General features: G+C 42.0%; 1 protein-coding gene across 2 annotated transcripts in view; it reads left to right on the top strand.

Annotated features, from left to right (window-relative positions):
• The first annotated feature begins 567 nt into the window (after window positions 1-567).
• The window catches only part of LOC141092494 (uncharacterized), a 29,593-nt gene continuing 4,979 nt past the window's right edge, over window positions 568-25,181 (top strand). Inside the window, exons 1-2 of one of the 2 annotated variants that reach the window (XM_073578680.1) lie at window positions 568-704; window positions 20,758-21,782. In XM_073578680.1, coding sequence (XP_073434781.1) covers window positions 20,765-21,782 — 1,018 coding nt within the window. In that variant the 5' untranslated portion in view covers window positions 568-704; window positions 20,758-20,764. Of the gene's footprint in view, window positions 705-20,757; window positions 24,877-25,181 lie in introns of those variants that run through there. The other variant, XM_073578679.1, reaches the window with a different exon arrangement.

Genomic DNA, 25,181 nt, shown 5'->3' with positions numbered 1-25,181 from the left:
TATTACAATCCTTTCATTTGAACAGTTTTAAAACATATTGCAGGAAGCCTCTTCAGATAGAAAATATTTGTACAATTCTGTTGATCCGGCACACAAGACAATTGTAATGCTGAATTAGTGGAATTTAAATCGGATTGGCATTAGAAAACTTAGGTCAATCATAACTGAGGGGATGAGGGCTTTTAAGAGACCCTTGCAAATTTTCTCACATATGGCATTTTTTTGGGATTGTTGGGCGAATCTGGATTAAAAATGTATTTTGGTGTCACTGAAGCAGCTAATCTGTAATGTCTGTCCATTTGGTGTCCGAGTAAAGGAAATTCCTCGATTTTTGTTATGCAGTCAGATGTTTATAAATTCAGCTAGAGCAAGCATGTAAGATGGGCATCCAAAAGCCACATAGTTATCACACTGCATGTGCAGAATAACACCAAAAATACAGAAGGTTCTCTCTGTAAAGTGTGGACTAGACATAATGGGATTGGCTATCTGAACGTCCAAGTTACGCGCAAAAAGATTATCGGACAAGACGATGTCTTATCTCTTCCCCACAGATGTTTTGCTAGCAGAAGGTGCGTATACAGAAGAGTGAGGCTGTCAGCAGATCCGGAGTGTCAACTGCACCAGGCTGTCAGTCCTATCACAGGATAATGTGTTATTCTCTACCAGGAGCAGAATAGACCCTACAGGGCTTTCCCATAAAGGTAAGTTCATCCTATAAATCTCAATAGTAAAAGAACTAATAAAACTGATTGCTCACCAGAAATATGTTATAGAAAGCGGCTCTCCTCGTGTATATTCCCTGTCTTTTTCACCTACTTCTCCTTCATTTATTATCTCAGTGCTCCTTATGGAATTAAACTGAATGCTAAATTTTTGGTCATACATCTCAACAAAATAAGATTATAGGTGTGATGACCATCAACAGACCAGGGGAGATGGAATAGGATTATTTGGCATTTAAGGGGTATCATCCATGCTTAAAAGGCAAATTTTCATCTTAAAGAGTGAGAAACTATTTTTTTTTATTATATTTTTTTCCCATATTTAGCAGGCACTTTAATAATGTGAAGATCAGTGAGGTCCGGGTCCTGAGACACCCACTAATCGCTCAACAGACCTTAGAACAGTGCGCAGCTCAGAAGACAGGAGAGCATAGCTCTTGTCTGAGTGCACACACAGAGCGGGATATGGCTTTAGTAGAAACCGCTTCCTTTATAACCTATGCTTTCTATGGATTCCATATTTCACTCTGGACTTCTACCAATCTGCTGACAATGAAAGTCACTGCTAAATATATTAAATATGCTTTACTTATTGCACAACCTCATGATACAGAATAAATCATACCTCACACATCCAGGTCCTACTGTGCCAACCGTATTCTAATTCCCAGCCTGGGCTCTCTCTGTACAGATCAGATAAGAAAATAGTCATACCTGGACAGCATTTCCCTGAGCTCCACCAGATTGTAATGTAGAGCCAAGGCCTAAGTGGAAACAAGGACAGCGCTCAACAGAACTGTATAGATAAGGCGGTGGTTGGAAATCAGAGAATGGGGGACAAGGACATGCTTTAAATGCTTAATGTTAGACTACACTTGTTACCTTACCAATCTGTTTGGCCACCATTTGCCTAATTCCACACGTTATAATGTCCGATATTGTATATATTGTGAGAGCCAGTATTGCTTCTGATTTCGATATCTATTGTAAGCCTGTTTGTTTGTGACAACTCACCGCTCAACTCCAACATCATAGTAGTCTATTTACATGGACAGTCTGTAAAAAGAGACAAGTCTTGATCAGCGTTCCTAAAAATAATGAAACCTGTGATTATTTTATACCTGATCAAACTTGTGCAAATTATTGTGGCTCGAATCAGAATTTTAAGCTATAAAAATAAATGCATTTTTTGCTAATTTCTTGAAAGCACGTATGATTACCCCCCTTCCTCCACAACCCATTTTCATTTTTTTTTATTTTTTTCCTACCCTTAATCTAATAAGCCATAACTTTTTCACTCTTCCATTGATATAGGCATATGATAGACATAGGAGGACTTGTTTTTGTGGGACAAGTTGTACTTTTGATTGAAACCATTCAATTTACCATACAATGCACTGCAAAACAAGAAAAATAATTCCACGTGCTGTGAGATCGTGAAAAAAAATACAATAGGTTTTGTGGCAAAAATTGCTACCAATCATGATTGTCAACGTCAGTATGATTATGGCTATACCAAACTTGCATTCCTTTTTTGTTTTGTACTGCCATTTTCCGATACGTTTTTATTTTTCCTGTTGATTGAGTTGTGTGAGGGCTGACAGTTTTGATACTAATTTGGGATTAATAAGATGCTTTAATTAATTTTTATTGCAATTTTTGAGACTAGTGGTGACCAAAACAATTCTGCCATTGTAATTTCTTTTCTCGTTACGGCGTATACCAATCATGTAAATTTTATATGTTATATTTTGATAGATCGGACTTTTACAAATGTGGTGGTAGAAAATATGTTTATTTTTTTTACTGGGGAGAAAAGGGGTGAGATGAACTTTATTTATATATACATTTTTCAATTTTTTTTTACTTTATTTTTAGTACTTTTCAGTACCCCTTCAGCCTCCAAGCCTGTTTTCACTTTAATGACCAGGCCAAATTTTACAATTCTGACCACCGTCACATTATGAGGTAATAACTTGGGAATGCATCAAAGGATCCCACTGATTTTGAGATTGGTTTCTTGTGACATATTGTGCTGGCAAAATTTCTTCAATATGACTTACATTTATTTGTGAAAAAAATGAGAATTTGGCAAAAATGTGGAAAATTTTACAATTTTCAAATTTTTATTTTTATGTCTTTAAGTCAAAGAGTTATGTCACACAAAATAGTTAATAAATAACATTTCCCACATGTGAACTTTACATCTGCACCATTTTTGAGAACGTTATACTGGTTAAAAGTTGACCAGTAATTTCTCATTTTTTCAACAAAATTTACAAAAGCATTTGAAGTGACTTTGAGGGTCTATATGACAGAAAATACCCCAAAAGTGACACCATTCTAAAAACTGCACCCCTCAAGGTGCTCAAAACTACATCCATGAAGTTTATTAAGCTTTCAGGTGCTGCACTGGAATTTTAAGAATATGGAAAGAAAAAATGAATATTTTTGCAAAAATTTTACTTTAGACCCAAAGTTTTTTTTACTTTCACAAGGCTAACTGGAAAAATGGACCACAAAATTTGTTGTCCAATTTCTCCTGAGCATGCCAATATGCTTTATGTGGGGAAAACCACTGTTTGGCTGCATGGCAGGGCTCGGAAGTGACAATTTGAATGCAAAATTTTAGGATTGGAGTGTTGGAGACATGGGGGCAGGATTGGAGACATGGGAGCAGGATGAAAGACATGGGGGCAGGACTGGAGACACGGGGGCAGGATGAAAGACTTGGGGACATAATTGGGGACACGGGGGCAGGATTAGAGACACAGGGCAGGTTTGGAGACATGGGGCAGAATTAAAAACACGGGGGCAGAATTGAAAATACTGGGGCAGAATTGGAGACACAAGGGGCAGGATTGGAGACACAAGGGGCAGGTTTGGAGACACAGGGGGCAGGATTGGAGACACAGGGGGCAGGATTGGAGACACAGAGGGCAGGATGGAGACATGTTGTGGGATGGAGACCTATGGGGCAGGGTGGAGACAGTTGGGCAGGATGGATACAGATGTGCAGGATCATGGGGCAGGATGGAGACAGATGAGGCAGGATCATGGGGCAGGATGGAGACAGATGGTGCAGAATCATGGGGCAGGATGGAGACAGATGGTGCAGAATCATGGGGCAGGATGGAGACAGATGGTGCAGGATCATGGGGCAGGATGGAGACAGATGGTGCAGGATCATGGGGCACGATGGAGACAGATCGTGCAGGATCATGGGGCAGGATGGAGACGATGGAGACAGATGGGGCAAGATGGGGAGATCATATGGGGCAGAATGGATACTCATGAGGGTAAGATGGGAGAACATATGGGGCCAGGATGGGAGAACATATAGCTGGAGCCAGGAATGAGACACGACTGCCAGGATGGGGGATCATATTATCATAGGGGCTAATTAAGGGATATTATTACTGCAGTGATGTATTTATTTTATTTTTTGAGGATACTGTTTTCAATGGTGGTTCTGTTACTGTGCAGAGTGACACTATGTTGCCTTTTTTTCTTCATGTGGTGTAGTGTAGAAGTTGGGAAACAAATAAGTAATGTGTTCTGCAAGGAGTGCTCTAGATAACTGTGTTATTTCCTGCAGAGATGAGCCCTGGCTGAAAAAAGTGACTGTGGTCTGTGCTGGATGAAGATGAAAGACTTCACCTAGAGACATCACTAGTTAGTCAGTGTGTTACCTATACACTGACATTATACACTGTATACTTTATACAGCGGCCCTGTGTACAATGTCACCAGTGATCACTGTATTACCTTTACACAGACACTGCATACTAAGTACAGATCTCCTGTGTACAATGGCTTATGGTGATATTAGTGTATTTTTATTACTGATCAGTATTGTAGAATTCAGTCACTATGTGGTGGTAATATGTGGTCTGGTCATGGTGTGGTGGTATTTGTCCCTTGTATGTGATATTATTTGGTCACTGTGGTGGTAATATGTGGTCTGGACAAGGTGTGGCGGTATTTGTTCCTTGTATGTGGTATTATAGGTCACTATGTGGTGGTAATATAGTGTCTGGTCATGGTGCAGTGGCATTTGTCCCCTGTACGTGATATTATTGGTCATTTTAAAAATTGAAAAATAAATAAAAATATACCAAATTGTATTGGATATTTTAACAAATGTTTAATAGGTAGAGTAGAGCTTGGCCAAAAGAGTCTACCTTGTCGTGTGGCAGCTTAAAAAATCTTTTGGCCAAATCAAAAGCTGCTGGTTATATGTGTGATATGGTGAAGGGAACTGTTAATGTGTGATTGGTGAGACATGGAGTTTTTCCAAGAGAGAGTGGTTGGACTGTGGACAGTTCAAGGGGTGGAGCCTGGGCAGAGTCTCAAGGGGGACCCGAAAATTTTGCCAGTATGGGCCCCCCAAATTCCTAGTGGCAGCTCTGAGTGAAGGCAGTGGATCCTGAGTGTTGGACGGAAACATTTGAGGGCTGCCAGAACCAGCAAACGTAGAGATAGTCTAGGAAGAACATATAGTAATGTTGAAAATGCATTGCATTAAGGAAGCAAGAAACAACAAATGTTGTGCCCGATACTGCGTGTTGCAATCTTATGAACTTGAACTATCCAGTAAACTGTGTATTGAAATGAACTAGGTTTCTTCTGAGTTATGTGAGGCGGTTCCAGAAGGTGGAGGCCTTGAGACTGTGAAGCCCTACAAGTAAATGTCATACACCCCACACCTTATGGCAAATTGTGACTGGGACATAATATTCCTATAAAGTGCCAGGGCGTTAAGGAGCAGCAGCTTATCCACGACTACCAACCACTGGCACTTTACACTGGCAATATAGTTCCCTTGAGGTGAAAGAAGGTGGGTTGAGAATAGGTCTCTTGCTAACTGGACTGTAGTACTGAGCTGGGCTGTGGAGAATCAGAAAGGAACGTTGAAGGTAAAGGCCAAACAAGAGAAAGGAACTGAAACTATGTGTGGAAAATGCTTTGTATTGTAAAGGAAACGTTCATCAAGTCATGTGTCGGCTATCTCCTGTATATAATCTACCCCCAAGTTATCGTAGAGTAAAACATTTTATTTTTGACTTGTGGTCTCCCTCATTGAACTGTCAAACACTTGGTCATGGCCAACCCAAGTCATTGTTTATATGCGGCCTGGAGGACATACCGCCCCCACAGCACAAGTCTACACACCCAGCCTCATGTAACGTGCCAGGGCATAAGAGATGAGTACCTTGCCCTCAGCTACTGCCCTGCACCTCATTATACCTGTTGGCCTCAAAAAGTGAATCTTTTTCATAAGAATGTTCTTTTCATAATGTGTCATAAGTCAAACATCTATCTGATAGCTAGAGCTTTACAATAACCTTTCTTGTCGCATGTGCAAATAGGATGATCCCGAGTTATGTATCAAGAGTCCCTGTTGACCCATACAGTGACATGTAAATGTTTGAGCACCCCTGGTCAAAATTACTGTTATTGTGAACAGTTAAGCACGTTGAATATGAAATGATCTCTAAAGGTCTAAAGTGAAAGATGACATATTTTGTTTGTATTTTAGGAAAAAAAATATTTTCATCTTTTACATTTTAAAAAGGAAATGGGCTGATGCAAAGTTTGGGCACCCTTGGAGATTTCATATAACTTTGAACAAGGTTTCAGACCTTAATTAGCCTGATAGGGTAATGGCTTGTTCATTATCCTTGTTAGGAAATGCCAGGTGATGCAAATTTCCCAGCTTTATAAAAAACAAGCTTCCTCTAACTTTGTGCCAGGAGAAGGCTATAAGAAGATAGGAAACCATTTTCAAGTTGCAATTTCCTCAGTTTGACATGTAATTAAGAAATGGCAGTTAACAGGAACAGTGGCGGTCAAGCTAAGGTCTGGAAGACCAAGCAAAATTTCAGTGAGAGCTGCTCGTAAGATTGCTAGAGGGGCAAATCAGAAACCCTACTTGACTGCAAAAGACCTTCAGAAAGATTTAGCAGACTCTGGAGTTGTGGTATATTGTTCTACTGAGTCAGAAGTATGCATGCAAAAGAACATCTAAACAAGCCTGATGCATTTTGGAAACAAGTCCTGTGGACTAATGAGGTTAAAAAAGAACTCTTTGACCACAATGATCAAAGGTATGTGTGGAGAAAAAAGGTCACAGAATTCAGAAAAAAACATATCACCATCCATTAATCATGGGGGTGGATTAATCATGCTTTGCGGTTGTCAATGGCACGAGGATGATTTCACGGATAGAGGGAAGAATGGATTCAATGGAATTTTAACAAATTCTTGATGCAAACATAACACTATCTATAAAAAAGCTGATTTTTTTAAGAGAATGGCCTCTACAAATGGATAATGATCCTAAGCACATGTCAAAATGCACAATAGACTGCCTAAAGAGGTGAAAGCTGAAGGTTAAACAATGGCCCTCACAGTCGCCTGATCTGAACATCATTGAAAATCTGTGGCTAGACCTCAAAAGAGCATTGCATGGAAGACCACCCAGGAATCTCAAAGAACTGGAAAAATTTTCCATGGAAGAATGGAGGAAAATCCCTCAAATAAGAATTGAAAGGCTCTTATCTCGCTATGAAAAGCATTTACAAGATGTGATACTTTGAAAAGGGGGTGATACTAGGTACTGATCATGCAGAGTGCCCAAACTTTTGCATCGGCCATTTTTCTTTTTATAATTTTAAAAATGTAAAGTATGAAAATATATATATTTTTGCCTAAAACACAAAGGAAATGTGTCATCTTTAACTTTAGGCCTTTTAGAGATCATTTAATCTTTAACTTGCTTAACTGTTCACAATAACAGCAATTTTGACCATGGGTGCCTAAATGTTTGCATGCCACTGTATATAAATAAGCATTTCTTCACATCTTTTTCTACTTCAGTGTCACATACTACATTAGACTTTTCTATAACACTTTGCCAATGGGTTCCTTATTTGGACATTTGCATGTTAGATTAATTAATAAACCTGCATTATTAAAAACTCTTAGGCAAATGGGCGATGAAACAATTTGCACAGCATCACTAGTGGAAAACAATGCTCTAAATATTTAAAGACATATTTTACAAGTATTAAGATTTACCTTAAAGGGGGTTTTGCCATGAAAAAAGTACATTTTAATCAATAGATCTTGGAATAAAAATAAGTTCCACAATTGGATATGCTTAAATAAAATGTTCCTGTGTTGAGATAATCTTATAAATGTTCCCTTGCTGTATACTGTGTAATGGCTGTGTCTGTACTGCTGCAACATGGTCCGATCAAACCACATCTCCTGGGCAGGGGAGGAAGCAAAAGAGGATACAGACATTACTGCATGGGATCACAGCTGCTTCTTTATGTGAGGCAAAATATTTCCCTGTCTGTTTTTAAGCAATGTTTTACCTCAAATACAGAATTAGCTGTGATCCCATGCTGTATTGTCTGTATACTCTTTTTCTTACTCCCCTGCCCAGGAGATGTGGTATGCTTACACCAGATCCCTGTACGGTCAGACACGGCCATTACACAGTACACAGCAGGGGCACATTTATAAGATTATCTCAGCACAGGAACATTTTATTTAAACACATTCAATAGTGGAACTTATTATTATTTAGAGATCTATTGATTAAATCATTGATAAAATGAACTTTGCTCATGGTAAAACCCCTTTATGTTAGAAAACCCCACTTTCTTCTCTATGGACTTCAGATGCGGAGTATGTGTCCAGTAGCTGAGTACCGTATTTTGCGGTTTATAAGACGCACAGGATTATAAGACGCACCACCAAATTTTGTGGAGAAAAATAGGAAAAAAAAACTTTTTTTTTATAAAATAGTGGTGCTTCTTACAATCCAGGTATCTTATTGCTTACCGGGGTGGTGGCTATGGTTTCAGGGTCGCTGTTGATGGAGGCAGGAGTGGGGCAATGCTGTGTACCCCAGACTGGGAGAAAGAGGTGTTCGGCGGTGCAGACCGCAGTGGATCAGGGTCTCAGCTGGAGGAGGCAAGAGTGGTGCTGCGGGTGTTCGGTGGTGCAGGCCGCAGTGGAGCAGGGTCCCATGGTCGCAGCTGGAGGGGTCAAGAGTGGCGCTGCGGATGTTCGGTGGTGTGGGAGCTCCACCTACATTTTGTGAAAGCCCAGAGCCCCCGCACTGTTTACTATGCAGTGGACTCTCGAAAAATGGCTTCCTGGATGGCGCATGCGCAGATGGAGATCTTGGCGCTGAGATCTCATCTCCCAAGTTCTCCATCTGCGCCTGCTCCTCATCCTCTGCCATTTTCCTGGAGACAACGCGTATAGGCAGGCGCGGATGGAGATCTCGGCTTTCCTCCATCTGCGCCTGCGCTGAGTGAGAAGCCGGAGCCCGGAAGAAGAATGGCGGCCACCATATGCCGCAGCAGGGCTACCGCTCGCCGCTGTACCACCACCGCTTGCCGCCGTACCACCACCACCACCGCAATACCCCGAGCTCCGGGCCCGCAGAATTGACCCCTTGGTAAGAACCGTGTTTGGTTTATAAGACGCACCCCCATTTTCCCCCTAATTTTGGGGATCATAAAGTGCGTCTTATAATCTGAAAAATACGGTATATATAGTTTTTACTTTAGTATCACTCATTTTCACAAAATAGTTTTTAAGTAGTGCCCATTCCTTTTAAATTTTGCAACCTTCTAGTAGTTTCAGATTTTTCATAAGTAGACGTGTATATGTGAGTAATACATGCTATATATGAGTTTTGTGTAATGGGGATGATGCTGTCTTTTTTCTAGATGTTATGCATCAGCATAGCTTTATTCTTGGACTGCTTTCTCCTTCTACAGCCCACAATGGGTCTTATGTGAGAATAGACCTTTCTTTCAACATCTTTTTTTATTTTTGTCCTTTGCTTAGTCTTCAATTCTCAAAATGGCTGCAGAAATACATGTGGAGTGGATGGGCTGTTATCTACATCTGGTGAGAATTTCATATCAGTAGGAACTTTAGAAATATATTTACTCGTTCACATGACAGCATTTTCAGTCTGGGTGCTATCTGTGAAAAAAACGGACCACACCAGTGTTGTTAAATGAGGCAGTATAGTTGACTGCATCTGTGTGTTAAAAAAATTGCAGCATGCACTAGTGTCTTCCGTAAATCAGATGAGATGCGCCCATTCAAGTGTATGGATGCGCAAAAAAAATCAGATTTCATATGGAGCCACAGTATAACGTGATTTTTAGAGTTGAGCGAAACGGGTCGGTCAATTTCAAAAGTCGCCGACTTTCGCAAAAGTCTGGTTTCATGAAATGAAACCCCACCATAGCGTGAGGTCGGCCATAAGGTCGGCGACCAGAGCGCCAAAGTCGCGTTTCAAAAGATGCTTCCAGCGCCCTTTTTCAGCCAATGATGGAGGACGCACACTGTGGGCAATGCGATGACATAGGCAGCGGTCACCACAATCTTTGAGAAGGGCATGCAAGTGATTGGCTTGCTTTGTGTGGCATCACAGGGGCTATAAAAGGGCGTGCACGCCGACCGCCATCTTACCTCTGCTGATCTCAGAATAGGGAGAGCTGCTGCTGCTGCTGATTCTGTAGGGAGAGCGTTAGGCAGGGAAGAAGATACATAAAACTGCTTCTGCTGCTAACGATTTTGCCTGTACAACACCAGTTAGTGTGCAGTGCAAGGGGAGGCTATATTTTGGTGCATCAGCTCTGTTGGATATTAGACTGCCTTATAAGGCTCCCTGATAGCTGCATTGCTGTTTTCACACTGCTGTGCAAACTGCTTTTTTAAAAGCAAAAATACTTTTCATCCTCTTTTTTGCCCAGTTACCAAGCGTTCATTTTCCCACACTTTTGTGTGCAGCAGTCCTGCTTATTAGGCTGCCTGCTGCCATACTTGGGACTGAGAGCATCATTGTCAGCTTGCTAAAATCTCTACGGAGATTCAAATTCTCCCCAGTCCTATATAGACATTTTTTTACACCATCCAATTTCAGCCTGTTATATTGAGGTGTAATCTACACTGGGCCTGAGATAATAGTTCCGTGTCCTCAAGTCTGTAGGGAGATTCAAATTCTCCCCACTCCTATATAGTCATTTTATACACCATCCAATTTCAGCCTGTTATATTGAGGTGTAATCTACACTGGGCCTGAGATATTAGTTCTGTGTCCTCAAGTCTGTAGGGAGATTCAAATTCTCCCCAGTCCTATATAGACATTTTATACACCATCCAATTTCAGCCTGTTTTATTGAGGTGTAATCTACACTGGGCCTGAGATATTAGTTCAGTGTCCTCAAGTCTGTAGGGAGATTCAAATTCTCCCCAATACTACAGTTGTGGCCAAAAGTATTGACACCCCTGCAATTTTGTCAGATAATACTCAGTTTCTTCCTGAAAATTATTGCAAACACAAATTATTTGTTATTATTATCTTCATTTAATTTGTCTTAAATGAAAAAACACAAAAATAATTGTCCTAAAGCCAAATTGGATATAATTCCACACTAAACATAAAAAAGAGGGTGGACAAAAGTATTGGCACTGTTCGAAAAATCATGTGATGCTTCTCTAATTTGTGTAATTAACAGCACCTGTAACTTACCTGTGGCACCTAACAGGTGTTGGCAATAACTAAATCACACTTGCAGCCAGTTGACATGGATTAAAGTTGACTCAACCTCTGTCCTGTGTCCTTGTGTTTACCACATTGAGCATGGAGAAAAGAAAGAAGACCAAAGAACTGTCTGAGGACTTGAGAAACCAAATTGTGAGGAAGCATGAGCAATCTCAAGGCTACAATTCCATCTCCAAAGACCTGAATGTTCCTGTGTCTACCATGCGCAGTGTCATCAAGAAGTTTAAAGCCCATGGCACTGTGGCTAACCTCCCTAGATTTGGATGGAAAAGAAAAATTGACAAGAGATTTCAACGCAAGATTGTGCGGATGTTGGATAAAGAACCTCGACTAACATCCAAACAAGTTCAAGCTGCCCTGCAGTCTGAGGGTACAACAGTGTCAACCCGTACTATCCGTCGGCATCTGAATGAAAAGGGACTGTATGGTAGGAGACCCAGGAAGACCCCACTTCTTACCCCGAGACATAAAAAAGCCAGGCTGGAGTTTGCCAAAACTTACCTGAAAAAGCCTAAAAGGTTTTGGAAGAATGTTCTCTGGTCAGATGAGACAAAAGTAGAGCTTTTTGGGCAAAGGCATCAACATAGACTTTACAGGAGAAATAAAGAGGCATTCAAAGAAAAAAACACGGTCCCTACAGTTAAACATGGCGGAGGTTCCCTGATGTTTTGGGGTTGCTTTGCTGCCTCAGGCACTGGACTGCTTGACCGTGTGCATGGCATTATGAAGTCTGAAGACTATCAAATTTTGCAGCATAATGTAGGGCCCAGTGTGAGAAAGCTGGGTCTCCCTCAGAGGTCATGGGTCTTCCAGCAGGACAATGACCCAAAACACACTTCAAAAAGCACTAGAAAATGGTTTGAGAGAAAGCACTGGAGACTTCTAAGGTGGCCAGCAATGAGTCCAGACCTGAATCCCATAGAACACCTGTGGAGAGATCTAAAAATGGCAGTTTGGAGAAGGCACCCTTCTAATATCAGGGACCTGGAGCAGTTTGCCAAAGAAGAATGGTCTAAAATTCCAGCAGAGCATTGTAAGAAACTCATTGATGGTTACCAGAAGCGGTTGGTCGCAGTTATTTTGGCTAAAGGTTGTGCAACCAAGTATTAGGCTGAGGGTGCCAATACTTTTGTCTGGCCCATTTTTGGAGTTTTGTGTGAAATGATCAATGTTTTGCTTTTTGCTTCATTCTTTTTTGTGTTTTTTCATTTAAGACAAATTAAATGAAGATAATACCAAAGAAATTGTGATTGCAATCATTTTCAGGAAGAAACTGAGTATTATCTGACAAAATTGCAGGGGTGTCAATACTTTTGGCCACAACTGTATATACACCTTGTACCTTGTTTTACAGTACCATATTGCTGGTGGTATTTTGGGTACATTTTCCAAAAAAATGAGGAAGTGTGTTGGAAGAGGTCGTGGAAGTGGGCGGGGGTTACCAGCTGGTAATGATGGTGTTGGTGGTGGTGGTGGATCTGCTGGTAGTGGCAAAGCACAATAGCACCTAATGCAGGAGGTGTTGAGCATGCGTCATCGTCTGGCTCCACAAGGCCTCGAAGGCTCCTTTTTCTGGGAGTAGGTAATCCACTTTTAAAGCCGGAGCTTCAGGAACAAGTTTTGGCTTACATTGCTGACAGCCTCCAGCTCTATCGCCTCCTCTTCTGAACTTTCAAAAAATAAAAGCACTGAGTCGTCATTAGAGGCTCATGGTCAGGAACCACACCTTTCCTTGTGTCCTTCACCCCTACCAAAAGTAAAGGATGCGGCAGGCCACACTACAGAATACTCCATGGAGCTCTTTTCACATACCATGCCTGGGTTATCAAGTCAAATCGTGAATTACCCAGTCCAAGAAGAATCTGACATGGAGTGCACTGATGCACAGCCACTGCTAGATTTATCTGCTGGTACATTCACTCAGAGCACTACATTGTCCTCGCAGTGTACTGAGCCAGAATCTGGTGCACATGACATTGAAGAGGAGGTGATGAATGACCCAGTTGTTGACCCAGATTGGCATCCATTGGGGGAAGAGGGTGCTGCTGCCAATAGCTCAGAAGAGGAGGAGGAGCATCCGCAGCAGGCATCGACATCGCAACAGCTGTTATCTGGCAGGCCTGGAGCAGTCCAAAAACGGGTTACAAAAACCAAAAGAGTTGCAGGACAGCTAGGCCAGACGGTCAAATTAGCACAGCATGCAAGGTCTCAAAATGTCTTCCATAGTAGGAAGAGTGCAGTGTGGCACTTTTTTGAACAAAATGCTAATGGTCAGGCAAAGGTTATCTGTAAGAAGTGCGCAAAGACCTTTAGCTGAAAAAATCTGAGAAATTTGAATACCAGTTGCATGCTTAGACATTTAACCACCATGCACTTGCAAGCATGGACGGACTACCAAACCTCATGTACCACATGTGCAACTGCTCCCAATGAAGGTAGTCAGCAACGCTACATCGTTTCCCCCACTGTAAGCCCACCGGTTAGCACACCACCAGCAGCAAATGTTGAGGTGTCGTCGCAAGGCCAAAGCAGTCAGGGAATTACAATGTTATTCCTACGAAAGACTGAATCTAGGCCATCAGAAAGAACACCAACTTCATCACCATCATCAACCCTCTCTCAGTCCGTCATGTCCACCGCTAGTTCCACCATATGCAGCTCTCAAGTCCAGCTCACCCTACCAGAGACTATGAGTAGGACAAGAAAGCACTCATCCTCTCATCCGCGTACACTGGGTTTGAATGCCCACATTGCCAAACTAATCTCGTTAGAGATGATGCCCTACCGGTTGGTTGAAAGCGAAACTTTCCGCGAACTCATGGCCTACGCAGTACGACACTATGACCTACCCAGTCGGCCCTTCTTTTCTCGCAAAGCCATCCCAGACCTCCACCTTCATGTGAAAGACCACATTGTCCATGCACTCAAGCAATCTGAGTGGAAAGGTGCACCTCACAACAGATGCATGGTCCAGTAGGCATGGCCAGGGCCGTTACGTGTCCATCACTGCGCACTGGGTCAATGTGGTGGATGCAGGGTCCACAGGGGACAGCGGCTGTGGGACAGTGCTGCCTAGGCCATGTTATAGGAAACAGTTGGATGTAGGCGTTCGACCCTCCTCCTCCTCCAGAAGCGAAAGCTCGTCCACAGAGCGCAGTCGCACGAGCACTCCATCCGCAACTGCCAGTGTTGCACACTCGGTGTCCCACTATCGAACAGCTAGTGGTAAGCGTCAGCAGGCTGTTTTGAAGATGATGTGTTTGGGCGACAGACACACCGCGGAGGTACTGGCCGACTACTTGCAGCGACAAACATGGCTAGGCAGTCTACATCTTGAGGCAGGCAAGTTAGTTAGTGATAATGGCAGGAATTTTGTGGCAGCCATAGCCCTTTCAAAACTCCGACACATACCTTGTCTGGCTCACACCTTGAACCTGGTGGTGCAGTGTTTCCTCAATAATTATGCGGAGTTAACAGGCCTGCTCCAGAAGGTCCAAAGACTGTGCTCACACTCCAGTAGTATGCAGAAGCTGCAGCGATTGCTTCAACTTCCCAAGCACTGCCTAATTTTCGACATTGCAACAAGGTGGAACTCCACCCTGCACATGGTAGAGAGGCTGTGCGAACAGAGGCAGGCTGTAATGCATTTGTGGGAGGATACACGGCCAGGCACTTTGAGGGCAGACATGGAGTTGTTGGGTGTGCAGTGGTTGAAGCTGAAAGACCTCTGTAAAGTCCTGCAGTGTTTTGAGGACTGGTAAGCGCAGCAGATGCCATCATAAGCATGAGCATCCCACTTATGTGTCTGCTCATGCATACTTTGATGCACATTGAGGAGCAGGCGTCTGCACCCGAGGAGGATGAGGACGAGGAGGAGGGAAGCCTTGATGACAGTCAGCCATTTTCTGCTCCGGGACCTCTCCTAGACGAGGTGGAGGAAGAAGAGGAGGAGGAGGATGGGGATGATTATTTAGGGGAGTAGGATGCTTCTCGTGGGGCAAGAGAAAATGCTGGCGTGGCAAGGTCTGGTACAGGGTTTGTGCATGACTGGAGGGATGTGGATTTGCCAGAAAGTGCTCCTCCACCCAGCACTCACAGTGCATCACTGACACCTGGAAAATTGGCCCACATGTCAGATTATGCCTTGCGGATCCTAAAAAGGGACCCCCACATTGCCAAAATGATGAACGATGATGACTACTGGTTGGCCAGCATCCTGGATCCACGCTATAAAGGCAAATTCCAAAACATCATGCCACAGGAGAATCTTGACCTAATATTGGCTAACAAACAAGCAACTCTGGTAAACCGTTTATTTGAGGCATTCCCAGCACACAGCAGCAGTGATGGTTCTCCAACAAGCTGTAGGGGGCAACATGGAAGAGGTGTTCGTGGTGCACACATCAGAAGTGGCATTGGAGACAGGGGTTTCATGACCATGTTGTGGACTGATTTTTCAAGTCCCGCTTACACGACTGGTAATACTGCATTGATTGAAAGTGACAGGAGACAGCAGTTGTCAACTATGGTTACAAACTACTTCTCGTCCCATATCGATGTTCTCCCTCACAGGTCATTCTCCTTTGACTATTGGGCCTCTAAACCTGACGCCTGGCCTGAATTGGCACAATATGCCTTACAGAAGCTTGCTTGCCCTGCTGCTAGTGTGCTATCGGAAAGTCTTCAGTGCTGCTGGATCAATCCTGACAGAAAAAAGGACCCATCTGTCGACCCAAAATGTTGATGATCTAACCTTCATTAAAATGAACCATGCATGGGTTTCAAAGGATTTTGTCCCACCTTCCCCTGATGACACATAGGTTGCCAGAAAAATGGCTCGCTTTTGTCCTCCTCTTCCTCGGACTTCTCCAATTCCTCCATTTGCAGCTGCTGAATGTCCAACATCAACATATGCCATTTTTTAAACCTCCTTAACTGGGCTGCCCCCCCCATGGCCGGGGTCACCACCTAGCGCACGTAACCGTGCAAGTGCCATTGCCCTGGACAGGTGGGTGGGCCGACTGACTGTGGGGGTGCACACCCGCCGTCAGACACACTGGCGTACTATGAGGGGCCCAGTGCCAGTACCGACGCCCACGAGTGGACCCCCTTGCTTGGACAGGGCCCCAGCATTTGCAATATTTACCTCTCCCTTCTCCTCTGCTGTGTAGTCTGGGCTGTCAAATCTTTCCCTGGGACTGCCACTACAAATTTGGTGAACTGATAGATGATGGTTAAGACGTAGCTATGCCCTGTCCTGCTGGCCGGACTCTAGCTCCAGATGATCAGTGGCTTCCATTTATTATGGACGTCGACTCACAATGAGATGCAGTGGTGGTTTATCATCAGATTTCACAGTTTTCCTACTCACAGATGTGTGACATTCCTGCCCACATTTTTAAATGTGCCCTCTCATGCCAATCCAATAAAATCGCTTACAGCCTGTGGCTTCTGTCTTTTGCACTCCAAAGTTACCTGACAGATAATGATAGGCAGTGAGGACCATGTCTACATCTCTCCCTGTGATCAAAATTTGATGGAGATGAGTAACGGTGATGGGATCAACGGTACTGCGATACAGCAACCCTTTCTTCACAAAGAACTGTTTTCGCTGTCTCCACACACAAAGTAATTGAGGGTCAGCATCGCCTCTGAGAATTCTCCCGTGAGTTTTTCCCCTGATTAGTAATTCCTAAATTTCTGCAATCACTCGACTTTGTGTCTGTACTTTTATCCATCTCGTTTCCTCTTGCGGAGAGTCTGGACTGTCTTACTGAGACAGAAATATATATGAAGATTTAAAAATACCCCAACAGTGTATACTGGTGTACGCTTCAAAAGCATTTCCTTTTTTCTACTTTTTAGATTGTTGTCTAATCCATACTGAGGCTGTGAGTGTCTTTGTCGGACTCCGGAAATAAACACGGAGATTTTAAATGTTTAAACTATGCTATATATACCTGTTATCCGGTGATGCTGTACCCTTTCACAACTTTCTGAAATCTTGTCGAATCCATACTGTGCCTGAGACCGTCTGAGTCTGCCTCCTGATTACAGATGAGTGGTGTTTGAGTGGAACTGTTGGCCAAGTTCAAATTCTAGCTGTTTTCGGCGGTGTTAGATCCGTTCGTCGAACTACAATACTTTGATTAAAATTCAGCTGTTCGAGTTTCCGTTCGAGAACGTTTCGTTAAACAAAAGCATATCTTTTTTTTCACATTAATAATGGTTTTCAATGATAATAGACAGTTTTAGGGCATAGTAGAGGTGTCTGGTAGCCAGCGGTGTAGTACACCTGTGAAGGAGCTAAACCGTGTGTGTTTCTAATAATTTTTTACCACATATTGTCCTGAAAATCCTTTTGGGCTTAGCAACTGTGTCTACTACTCAGAAGAGGAGCCCACCCGTGAACCGAGCTATGCCACCTGTTTGACAGAACCAGTTTTTGACTGCATTTACACCACTTAATACTTTGGGCCTAGTAACTGTGTATGCTACTCAGCAGAGTTGGCCACCCATGAACCAAGCTATGCCACCTGTTTAAGTAAGAACTGTGTGCTACTCAGCAGAGGAGTCCAGCTGTTAAGCAAGCTACAACACCTGTGGTTTGGACACTTAATTTTTTCACATTCTTTCTGGGAATGCCGTTTAGGCCTAATTCCGGAATTATGGTTGACCTGCACTTACTGGGAAATGCTTGTTCGCGGGGAAGAATTGTAATCCCAGATCCCCATCACTAACGGGGTTCAGCATGTTATCTGCATCTGTAAGCGATAAACGCTGGTCCTTTCATTGTTGCACGCGTGCAGCCCCGGACATGTACTGTAAGGGCATGACAGACCTGTTATTGGCCGATCTCGCGTGCCAGAGCCTCGCGTGTCCCTCTAGTAAGCTGGACGCGGACTGCGGGGGCATGCCTGATTCTCGTTCGTTAATGGAATTAAGCTTGCAATCTGTGCAACTTTTTTGTGGATGGCATGGTTGAGGTTGCCCATGTTGAGTCCAATTAAGCCGCAGGCTTCACTCCTGGTGGTGCCCTTCTGGACATTCCTTTAAGGTTCAGCTTTGCAACCATACTGCCCCCGGAAACCAAACACTTTTCCTCACAGTGATATTCTGGTCAAAGAGCACGATGACATCACGTCTGTACGCCCTCTGCCTAAACAGTCCAAGTGCAGAGAGATGGAAGATGGGGACGACGAGGAGTCCAGAGTACAGGGATTCCCTAGCGAGGAGACTTATTTAATTGTTTTAAAGGTTGGGAGCAATTTTTGGGGAGCACGATACTCTGGAGAATGATATCTGGGGCCCACCATACACTGGAGCATTCCAAAGGTGGGCATCACTCACTGGAGCAGCATTTACAGGCCCATTATACACTGGAGCATTAGAAATGGGGCCCATTATATATGGAGCATTATTTGGGCCCATAAGACACTGGAGCTTCATCTATGGTGAGCAACATATACTGTAGCATTATGTGGAGCTCATCATATACTGTATCGAACATTATATGGGACCAGTGATTCTGTATGGAGAAATATATGGGCCTCATTACTCTGTATGGTGCACTATGCGGTGGCCATAATACTGTATGGAGGAATATACTATCTGTTTTCGGAGCTATTGGAGAATTTAAAATGGATATCAGTCATGTGATGTAAGAATTGAAGTATTTTTCATTGTACTGTACCGCTATTTCTCTGCCGTATCAAAGGATCTTGAATTGTGCCATGTTTTAAAGGAGCCCAGTGACACTCTTTGGCCCTGGGCCCACGAAAATCTGGAGCCAGCACTACCCCCCCACAACTTTAGCCAAATAACCCCCAGTTTTCAATGCCTAACTATTATTATAAAGTAAATTAAGGTTGACAAGCTTAAGGAATAAGAATTTATGTTTTTGGCATTAAAATGGGCACTCTAGGTGTGTTTCCTGTCCTCTACTCACTGCTGACTTTTCTTCCCCATTGACTTACATTGGGTTTCGTGTTTCAGTCGGCCTTCGACTTTTCACGATAATCGGCCAATTTCGTTCGACCCGACTTTTGCGAAAGTCGGGTTTCGTGAAACCTGACTCGACCTGAAAAAAGGCAAAGTCGCTCATCTCTAGTGATTTTTACAGATTCATTGCATTTCTGTAACATAGGAAGGAAACTGTAAATGATTCATAGCTGCTGCTGATGACAAGTGAGAAAAAACTCATCCAAGTTTTCTGGATTAAACTCTGAATGATTTTTTATACACTCACGTGAACCTAATGGTTTTTGATGGCAGAGCTGGAAAGCAATTTTTCATTAATGTTGTTAACAAAACCAATTCACATAGTGCATAGATAGAAATCCACGGTATGCCCCGTCTACTCAGAAATGTCATTAGTGACATCCACCCCCCAAAACGGAGCAAAATGTGGATTTTCCTTAGATTTGGTGCAGATTTATGATTCAACAGTGTAAAATGTATGTGTTGTTCAAAAGGGTTGCCAACCTAAATTTTTGTGTATTCTGGAAAAAATCATGGAGCATTATTTATGAATACTATGGAAAACAAAAATAAACCATTAAGAATAAAATTAGTATTCCTCTGTAGCTCAAAATACTGATATAAGGACTTTTGCAGTAATTAAAGAAATCTGTAAAATGATGATAATTTATTTCAACTTTTAAAAAAAATCATTAAAGGGAATCTGTCACCCTTTTTTTTGACTATCAGCTGCCGGCATTGACATCAGGGGCTTATCTACAGCATTCTGTAATGTTGTAGATAAGCCCCCGATGAAACCTGAAAGATAAGAAAAAAAGAGTTATATTACACTCACCGGAGGGGGCGGTCCGGTCCGATGGGTGTCGCGGTCCGGTCCGACGCCTCCCATCTTCATACGATGCCGTCCTCTTCTTCCCTTTCTGTAGTGGCTCCGGTGCAGGCGCACTGCTCTGCCCTGTCGAGGGCAGAGCATAGTCCTGCAGTGCGCAGGTGTCGGGAGCGGTCTGGCGCCTGCGCACTGCAGTATTCTGCTCTGCCCTCAACAGGACTGAGCAGTGCGCCTGCGCCAGAGCTACTAGAGGAAGGGAAGAAGAGGACAGCATCGTATGAAGATGGGAGGCGCTGGACCGGACCGCGACATCCATTGGACCGGATCGCCCCCTCTGGTAAGTATATTCTAACATGTTTTTCTTATCTTTCAGGTTACATCGGGGGCTTATCTACAGCATTACAGAATGCTGTAGATAAGCCCCTGATGTCAATGCCGGCAGCTGATAGTCCAATAAAAGGGTGACAGATTCCCTTTAACATTGCAATTTTTTTTAATGAAGAAAATGTACAAGTTTTACAGACCATCCAGAAATTTATGGACGGTTGTCAACTCTACAGTATGTTTAAAGCAAACCTAAGACTAACACCCAATTTTTTTTTTTTTTTTTACAGACATAAAATGCATTTGATTTTACACCTTCTGGCATTACTTGGAGCAATTAATGTGACATTTTCTTCAACTACAAACTGTCAAGTTGTGTATGATTGCCCCAAAGATTACCAGGAAGTCTTCATGAAGGAAACCATCACTGACGTACCTAAATCTATTAGCTCAAAAACAACGGAAATCTTCTTAGTGCAAACAGGAATTTCGACTATCAGAAAAGATGCATTCAAATACATGGCTCACTTGGAAAAAATATACTTCATGAATAATAAAATTAGCGAAATAGAAGTCGGTGCCTTTGATAACTTACAAAACCTTACTGAATTGGAGATATCTGCAAATGCAGATTTGCATGCAATAAAGACTGGAGTCTTCAGCAATCTTAGTAATCTCAGGAAGCTGGTTCTTAAATACAACAACATTAGTTCTTTGGGCCAAGGAGTTTTTGATGACCTGCAAAATTTGGAAGAACTCTACTTAAATCTCAATAAATTATCTTCTTTTCCTCCAGGCATTTTTGATGCACTTGGTAAACTCAGAATATTGCATCTAGCAAAAAATAAACTGACTCAGTTACCTGTGGACATATTCAATAAATTACCTAACCTAAAAGTCCTTCGTCTCTATGAAAATGAGCTCACAGAACTTCCTCAAGGATTGCTGGACAATAATAAAAATCTGACTGAATTCAATATGAATAACAACAGAATAAAATTGTGGCCCTCAAATTTTTTAGCTAATTTAGCAAATCTTGAAAAATTGCTTTTGGATGGAAATCTATTAGAGGAGCTTCCAAATAAAATGTTATTTGGGTTAAATAAAATAAAGCAACTCAAAATGAATGCAAATAAACTGAAGACGCTTCCAGATGAGATAACTGATGGTATAAATATTATAGAACTTGATCTGAGCCAGAATGAATTAACTGATATTCCAGCTACTGCATTCAATAACTTTAAATCTTTGAAAAAGTTAGTGCTTTCCTCAAACCAAATCACTATGCTAAACAAGGAAATGTTCTCGGATCTTGGTAAGATAACAGAACTCAATGTGGAACATAATTATCTCAGCAGCTTACAAGATGATGTGTTCTCATCCCTACCAGTGTTAAAGACTTTAAGATTGAATAACAACAAGTTCACCATCATGCCTAAACCAATTGATTCAGTGCTTAAACTTGCTATTATATATCTAAGGAATAATTCTTGGAATTGTGACTGTAACCTTAAAGATTTTCACAACTGGATTAATGATAACAAACAAAAAGTGAAAGACATTAAGGACATATTGTGTGAATCGCCAGATAACTTCAAAGGAAGAGTAATCATCTCTCTAAAGTTTCATGAACTCATTTGTTTAACAACTCCTAGGACATCACTAGCCACCACTAAAGCAGCCATTATCACAACTCATCCAACAACTATTCACACAACTCCGCAGGTCACTACTGTAAGGCCTCAAACAACTGTATTGCCTACAACACTTAAAACAACAATTCTTTACACTACTCTTCTGCCAACTACTACTCGAAAAACTACTCTTAAACCAACCACCACCATTACAACAACAGAGCTTACACCAGGTTTTACAACTTTGAGAATTTCAACACCTCAAGAAACAACTTTTATCAAAACAACAACCATCAAAGTCACAACATCACAGATGACAACAACTAGGGCAACCACAGAACAGACAACCTCACAACCTACAACAACTTTAAAATCTACAACACCTCAAAAAACAACCCTAATGCAAACTACTATAAGAGAACTAACAACTCCACAAGCTACAACACTCATGGCAACCTCAAAACTTGCATCCACCCAACCTACAACAGTAAAATTAACAACAATTCAAGGGACAACATCTCAGCCAACTACAATCATGGACACAACAAGCAATCATCAAACTACATCAACCGTCTATACTACACACCCTGAAGCAGCCACACCGTCTACACCATCTACATTTGCAAGCACTTCATGGGAACTAACTAGTTTATTTACTACACAGAAGACAACTACAAGTGTCTCTTCTACATGTATTCCAACAACACAGACTTCAACACAAAGTGCCACATTACCCACAACAGCAATCTTCTTGATCAATGCCATTTCTACAGAAAGCAACTTAAGTTCATCAAGTGCTATGGCAACCACCGAGATGATTAATGATGGTGAAAAATACGTACTACCTTCATCAGAAATGTTACAGTTAAAAGACAATCTTCTCTTTGGATCTAGAATTCATCACTGTCAGTTCCTTTTTGTCTCCTACCTAACTTTATTGTGCATTGAAATCTGTACTACAATTTTTTTAATAACATTTACTTACACTCTTCATAAATCTATACGTAGTGTAAAGATACCAGTGCTCCCTGTAAGGCTAGTGCATATGTATAGTAAAAAAGAGAAGTCTTAGGCACATTTACTAAGCAATGTGATTATAGAGACCATGAAAGGAACCATAAAGCTCTCTATGAAAATAATTTATAGTGACATTAATGTAGGTGTGTAGCCTAAAGCTGGTGAATGCTAGTTGGAATATATATAACTACAGTATATGGAAAATATGTATTGGGACACCTACAGGAGCTTTCATGACATGCCATTCCAAATGCATAGGCATTAATATGGAGGTGGTCTCCCCTCTAGAACTATAAAACACCTTCCATTCTTTTGGGAAGGCTTTTTACAAAAGTGTGACTGAAAATTTTTGCCTATTCATACTAAGTGTAGTTGGCCAGAGGGGCCTGGCTCACAATTGCTATCTAATTCATCCCAAAGGCGTGATAGGGTTCAGGTAAGGGCTCTGTGCAGGTCAGTAAAGTTTTTCCACATCAATCTCACAAAACTATGCTTTTATGGACCTTGCTTTGTGCACTGGGGCACAATCGTGCTAGAAAAAAATGTCCTTCCTCAGAATGTTCTCATGAAGTCGGAAGCAAATAATGGCACAAAATATCTTGGTGTGCTGAAGCGTTAAGATTTTGTTTCACAGGAGCTATGTCCAATGCTGAAAAAAATATAATATATACCTCCTTCAGGAAACTGTACAGTTGGCACAATATAGTCGATGGTCAACTTTATCCTGGCATTTACGAAACTCAGACTTGTTTATCATAGTGTCAAATAGAGAAGAGTGATGCATCACTACAAAGCACACAGTTTCACTGCCCCAGAATCCGGTGGCGGTGTTCTTTATATCACCCATCCAATGCTTGTCACTGTACTTGGTGAAATAAGACTTGAATGCAGCTACTCAGCCATTTAAATCCATGCCGTTAAAGCTTCTAGCATACAGATTTTGTGAGTCAGCAACAAAGTGATCACTTTCATGCCCTATGTGCCTCAGCAATCCTGCTCTGTAACTTTACATGGTCACCACGTCGTGGCTGAGTTGTTGTGGTTCCCCAACTTTTCTACTTTTCACTAATAGCATTTTTATTTGATCGTGTAATATTTAGAAAGGAAAATTTTTCATGATCTGACTTGTTGCAATGGTGGCATGCTATTCTACTGACATGGCTGAAGTCCGTGAGCTCTTTAGAAAATCCCATTCTTTCACAAATGATTGTAAAGGCAGACTGATGGATGTTACACATCTTTGACAGTAGGACTATAAACCTTATTAAGACTTAGTGTCCAACAATTTTGTCATAAAGTGTATGAGCTGCTTCAGTGCTATACAGTAAAAACTCAAAGTGCACAATAAGTCACAAAGGAAAAAAAAGAATCACTGACAATTGCACGGCTTTAACCTCTATCCCTAAAGCTGTCCATACACATATTATATCTGTTAGCAAGGTATTGGTTTGATTGCTATTTCCTCGCCTTCAATATATGCCAAAAGTGAAAGGGAGACAAGCCTCTGCTTCATATTTCTTACAGCACGCAATCTATCAGTGGAAGCTTTGCACAATGGGATTGGCGTTGAACATGTGCCATCCTCATCGTAACACAATTCAGGAAGCAACTTTGGCCATTCTATTGATCGCAGATCCTTTCAACATCTCCAAGATCTGCCTTACTTAATCTAATGTACATAGCTTAAAAAGAGTAATAAATGCCTGGTTTGTGGGATTTCTGATTTAAAAAGGTCATAATACACACTAGTAGAGATGAGTGAGTTTGCCTTTTTTAGGGTCGAGTCTGGTTTCAAGAAACCCAACTTTCTCAAAAGTCGAGTCGAACGAAATCGGCCGACTATCGGGAAAAGTCGGAGGTCCAACTGAAACTCGAAACCCAATGCAAGTCAATGGGGAAGCAAAGTCGTCAGGGAGTGGAGGACAATAAACACACCTACAGTGCCCATTTCAATGCCAACGACATCAATTCTTATTACTTAAGCTTGGCAACCTTAATTTACTTTACAATAATAGTTACGCATTGAAAACTGGGGGTTATTTGGCTAAAGTTGTGGGGGGGTA

Source organism: Dendrobates tinctorius, unplaced genomic scaffold (assembly GCF_039654945.1).
Source record: "Dendrobates tinctorius isolate UK_male_01 unplaced genomic scaffold, ASM3965494v1 ptg000060l, whole genome shotgun sequence".
NCBI lineage: Eukaryota > Metazoa > Chordata > Amphibia > Anura > Dendrobatidae > Dendrobates > Dendrobates tinctorius.
Note: the sequence above shows the minus strand (reverse complement) of the source record. Positions and strands in the feature narration are given on the sequence as shown.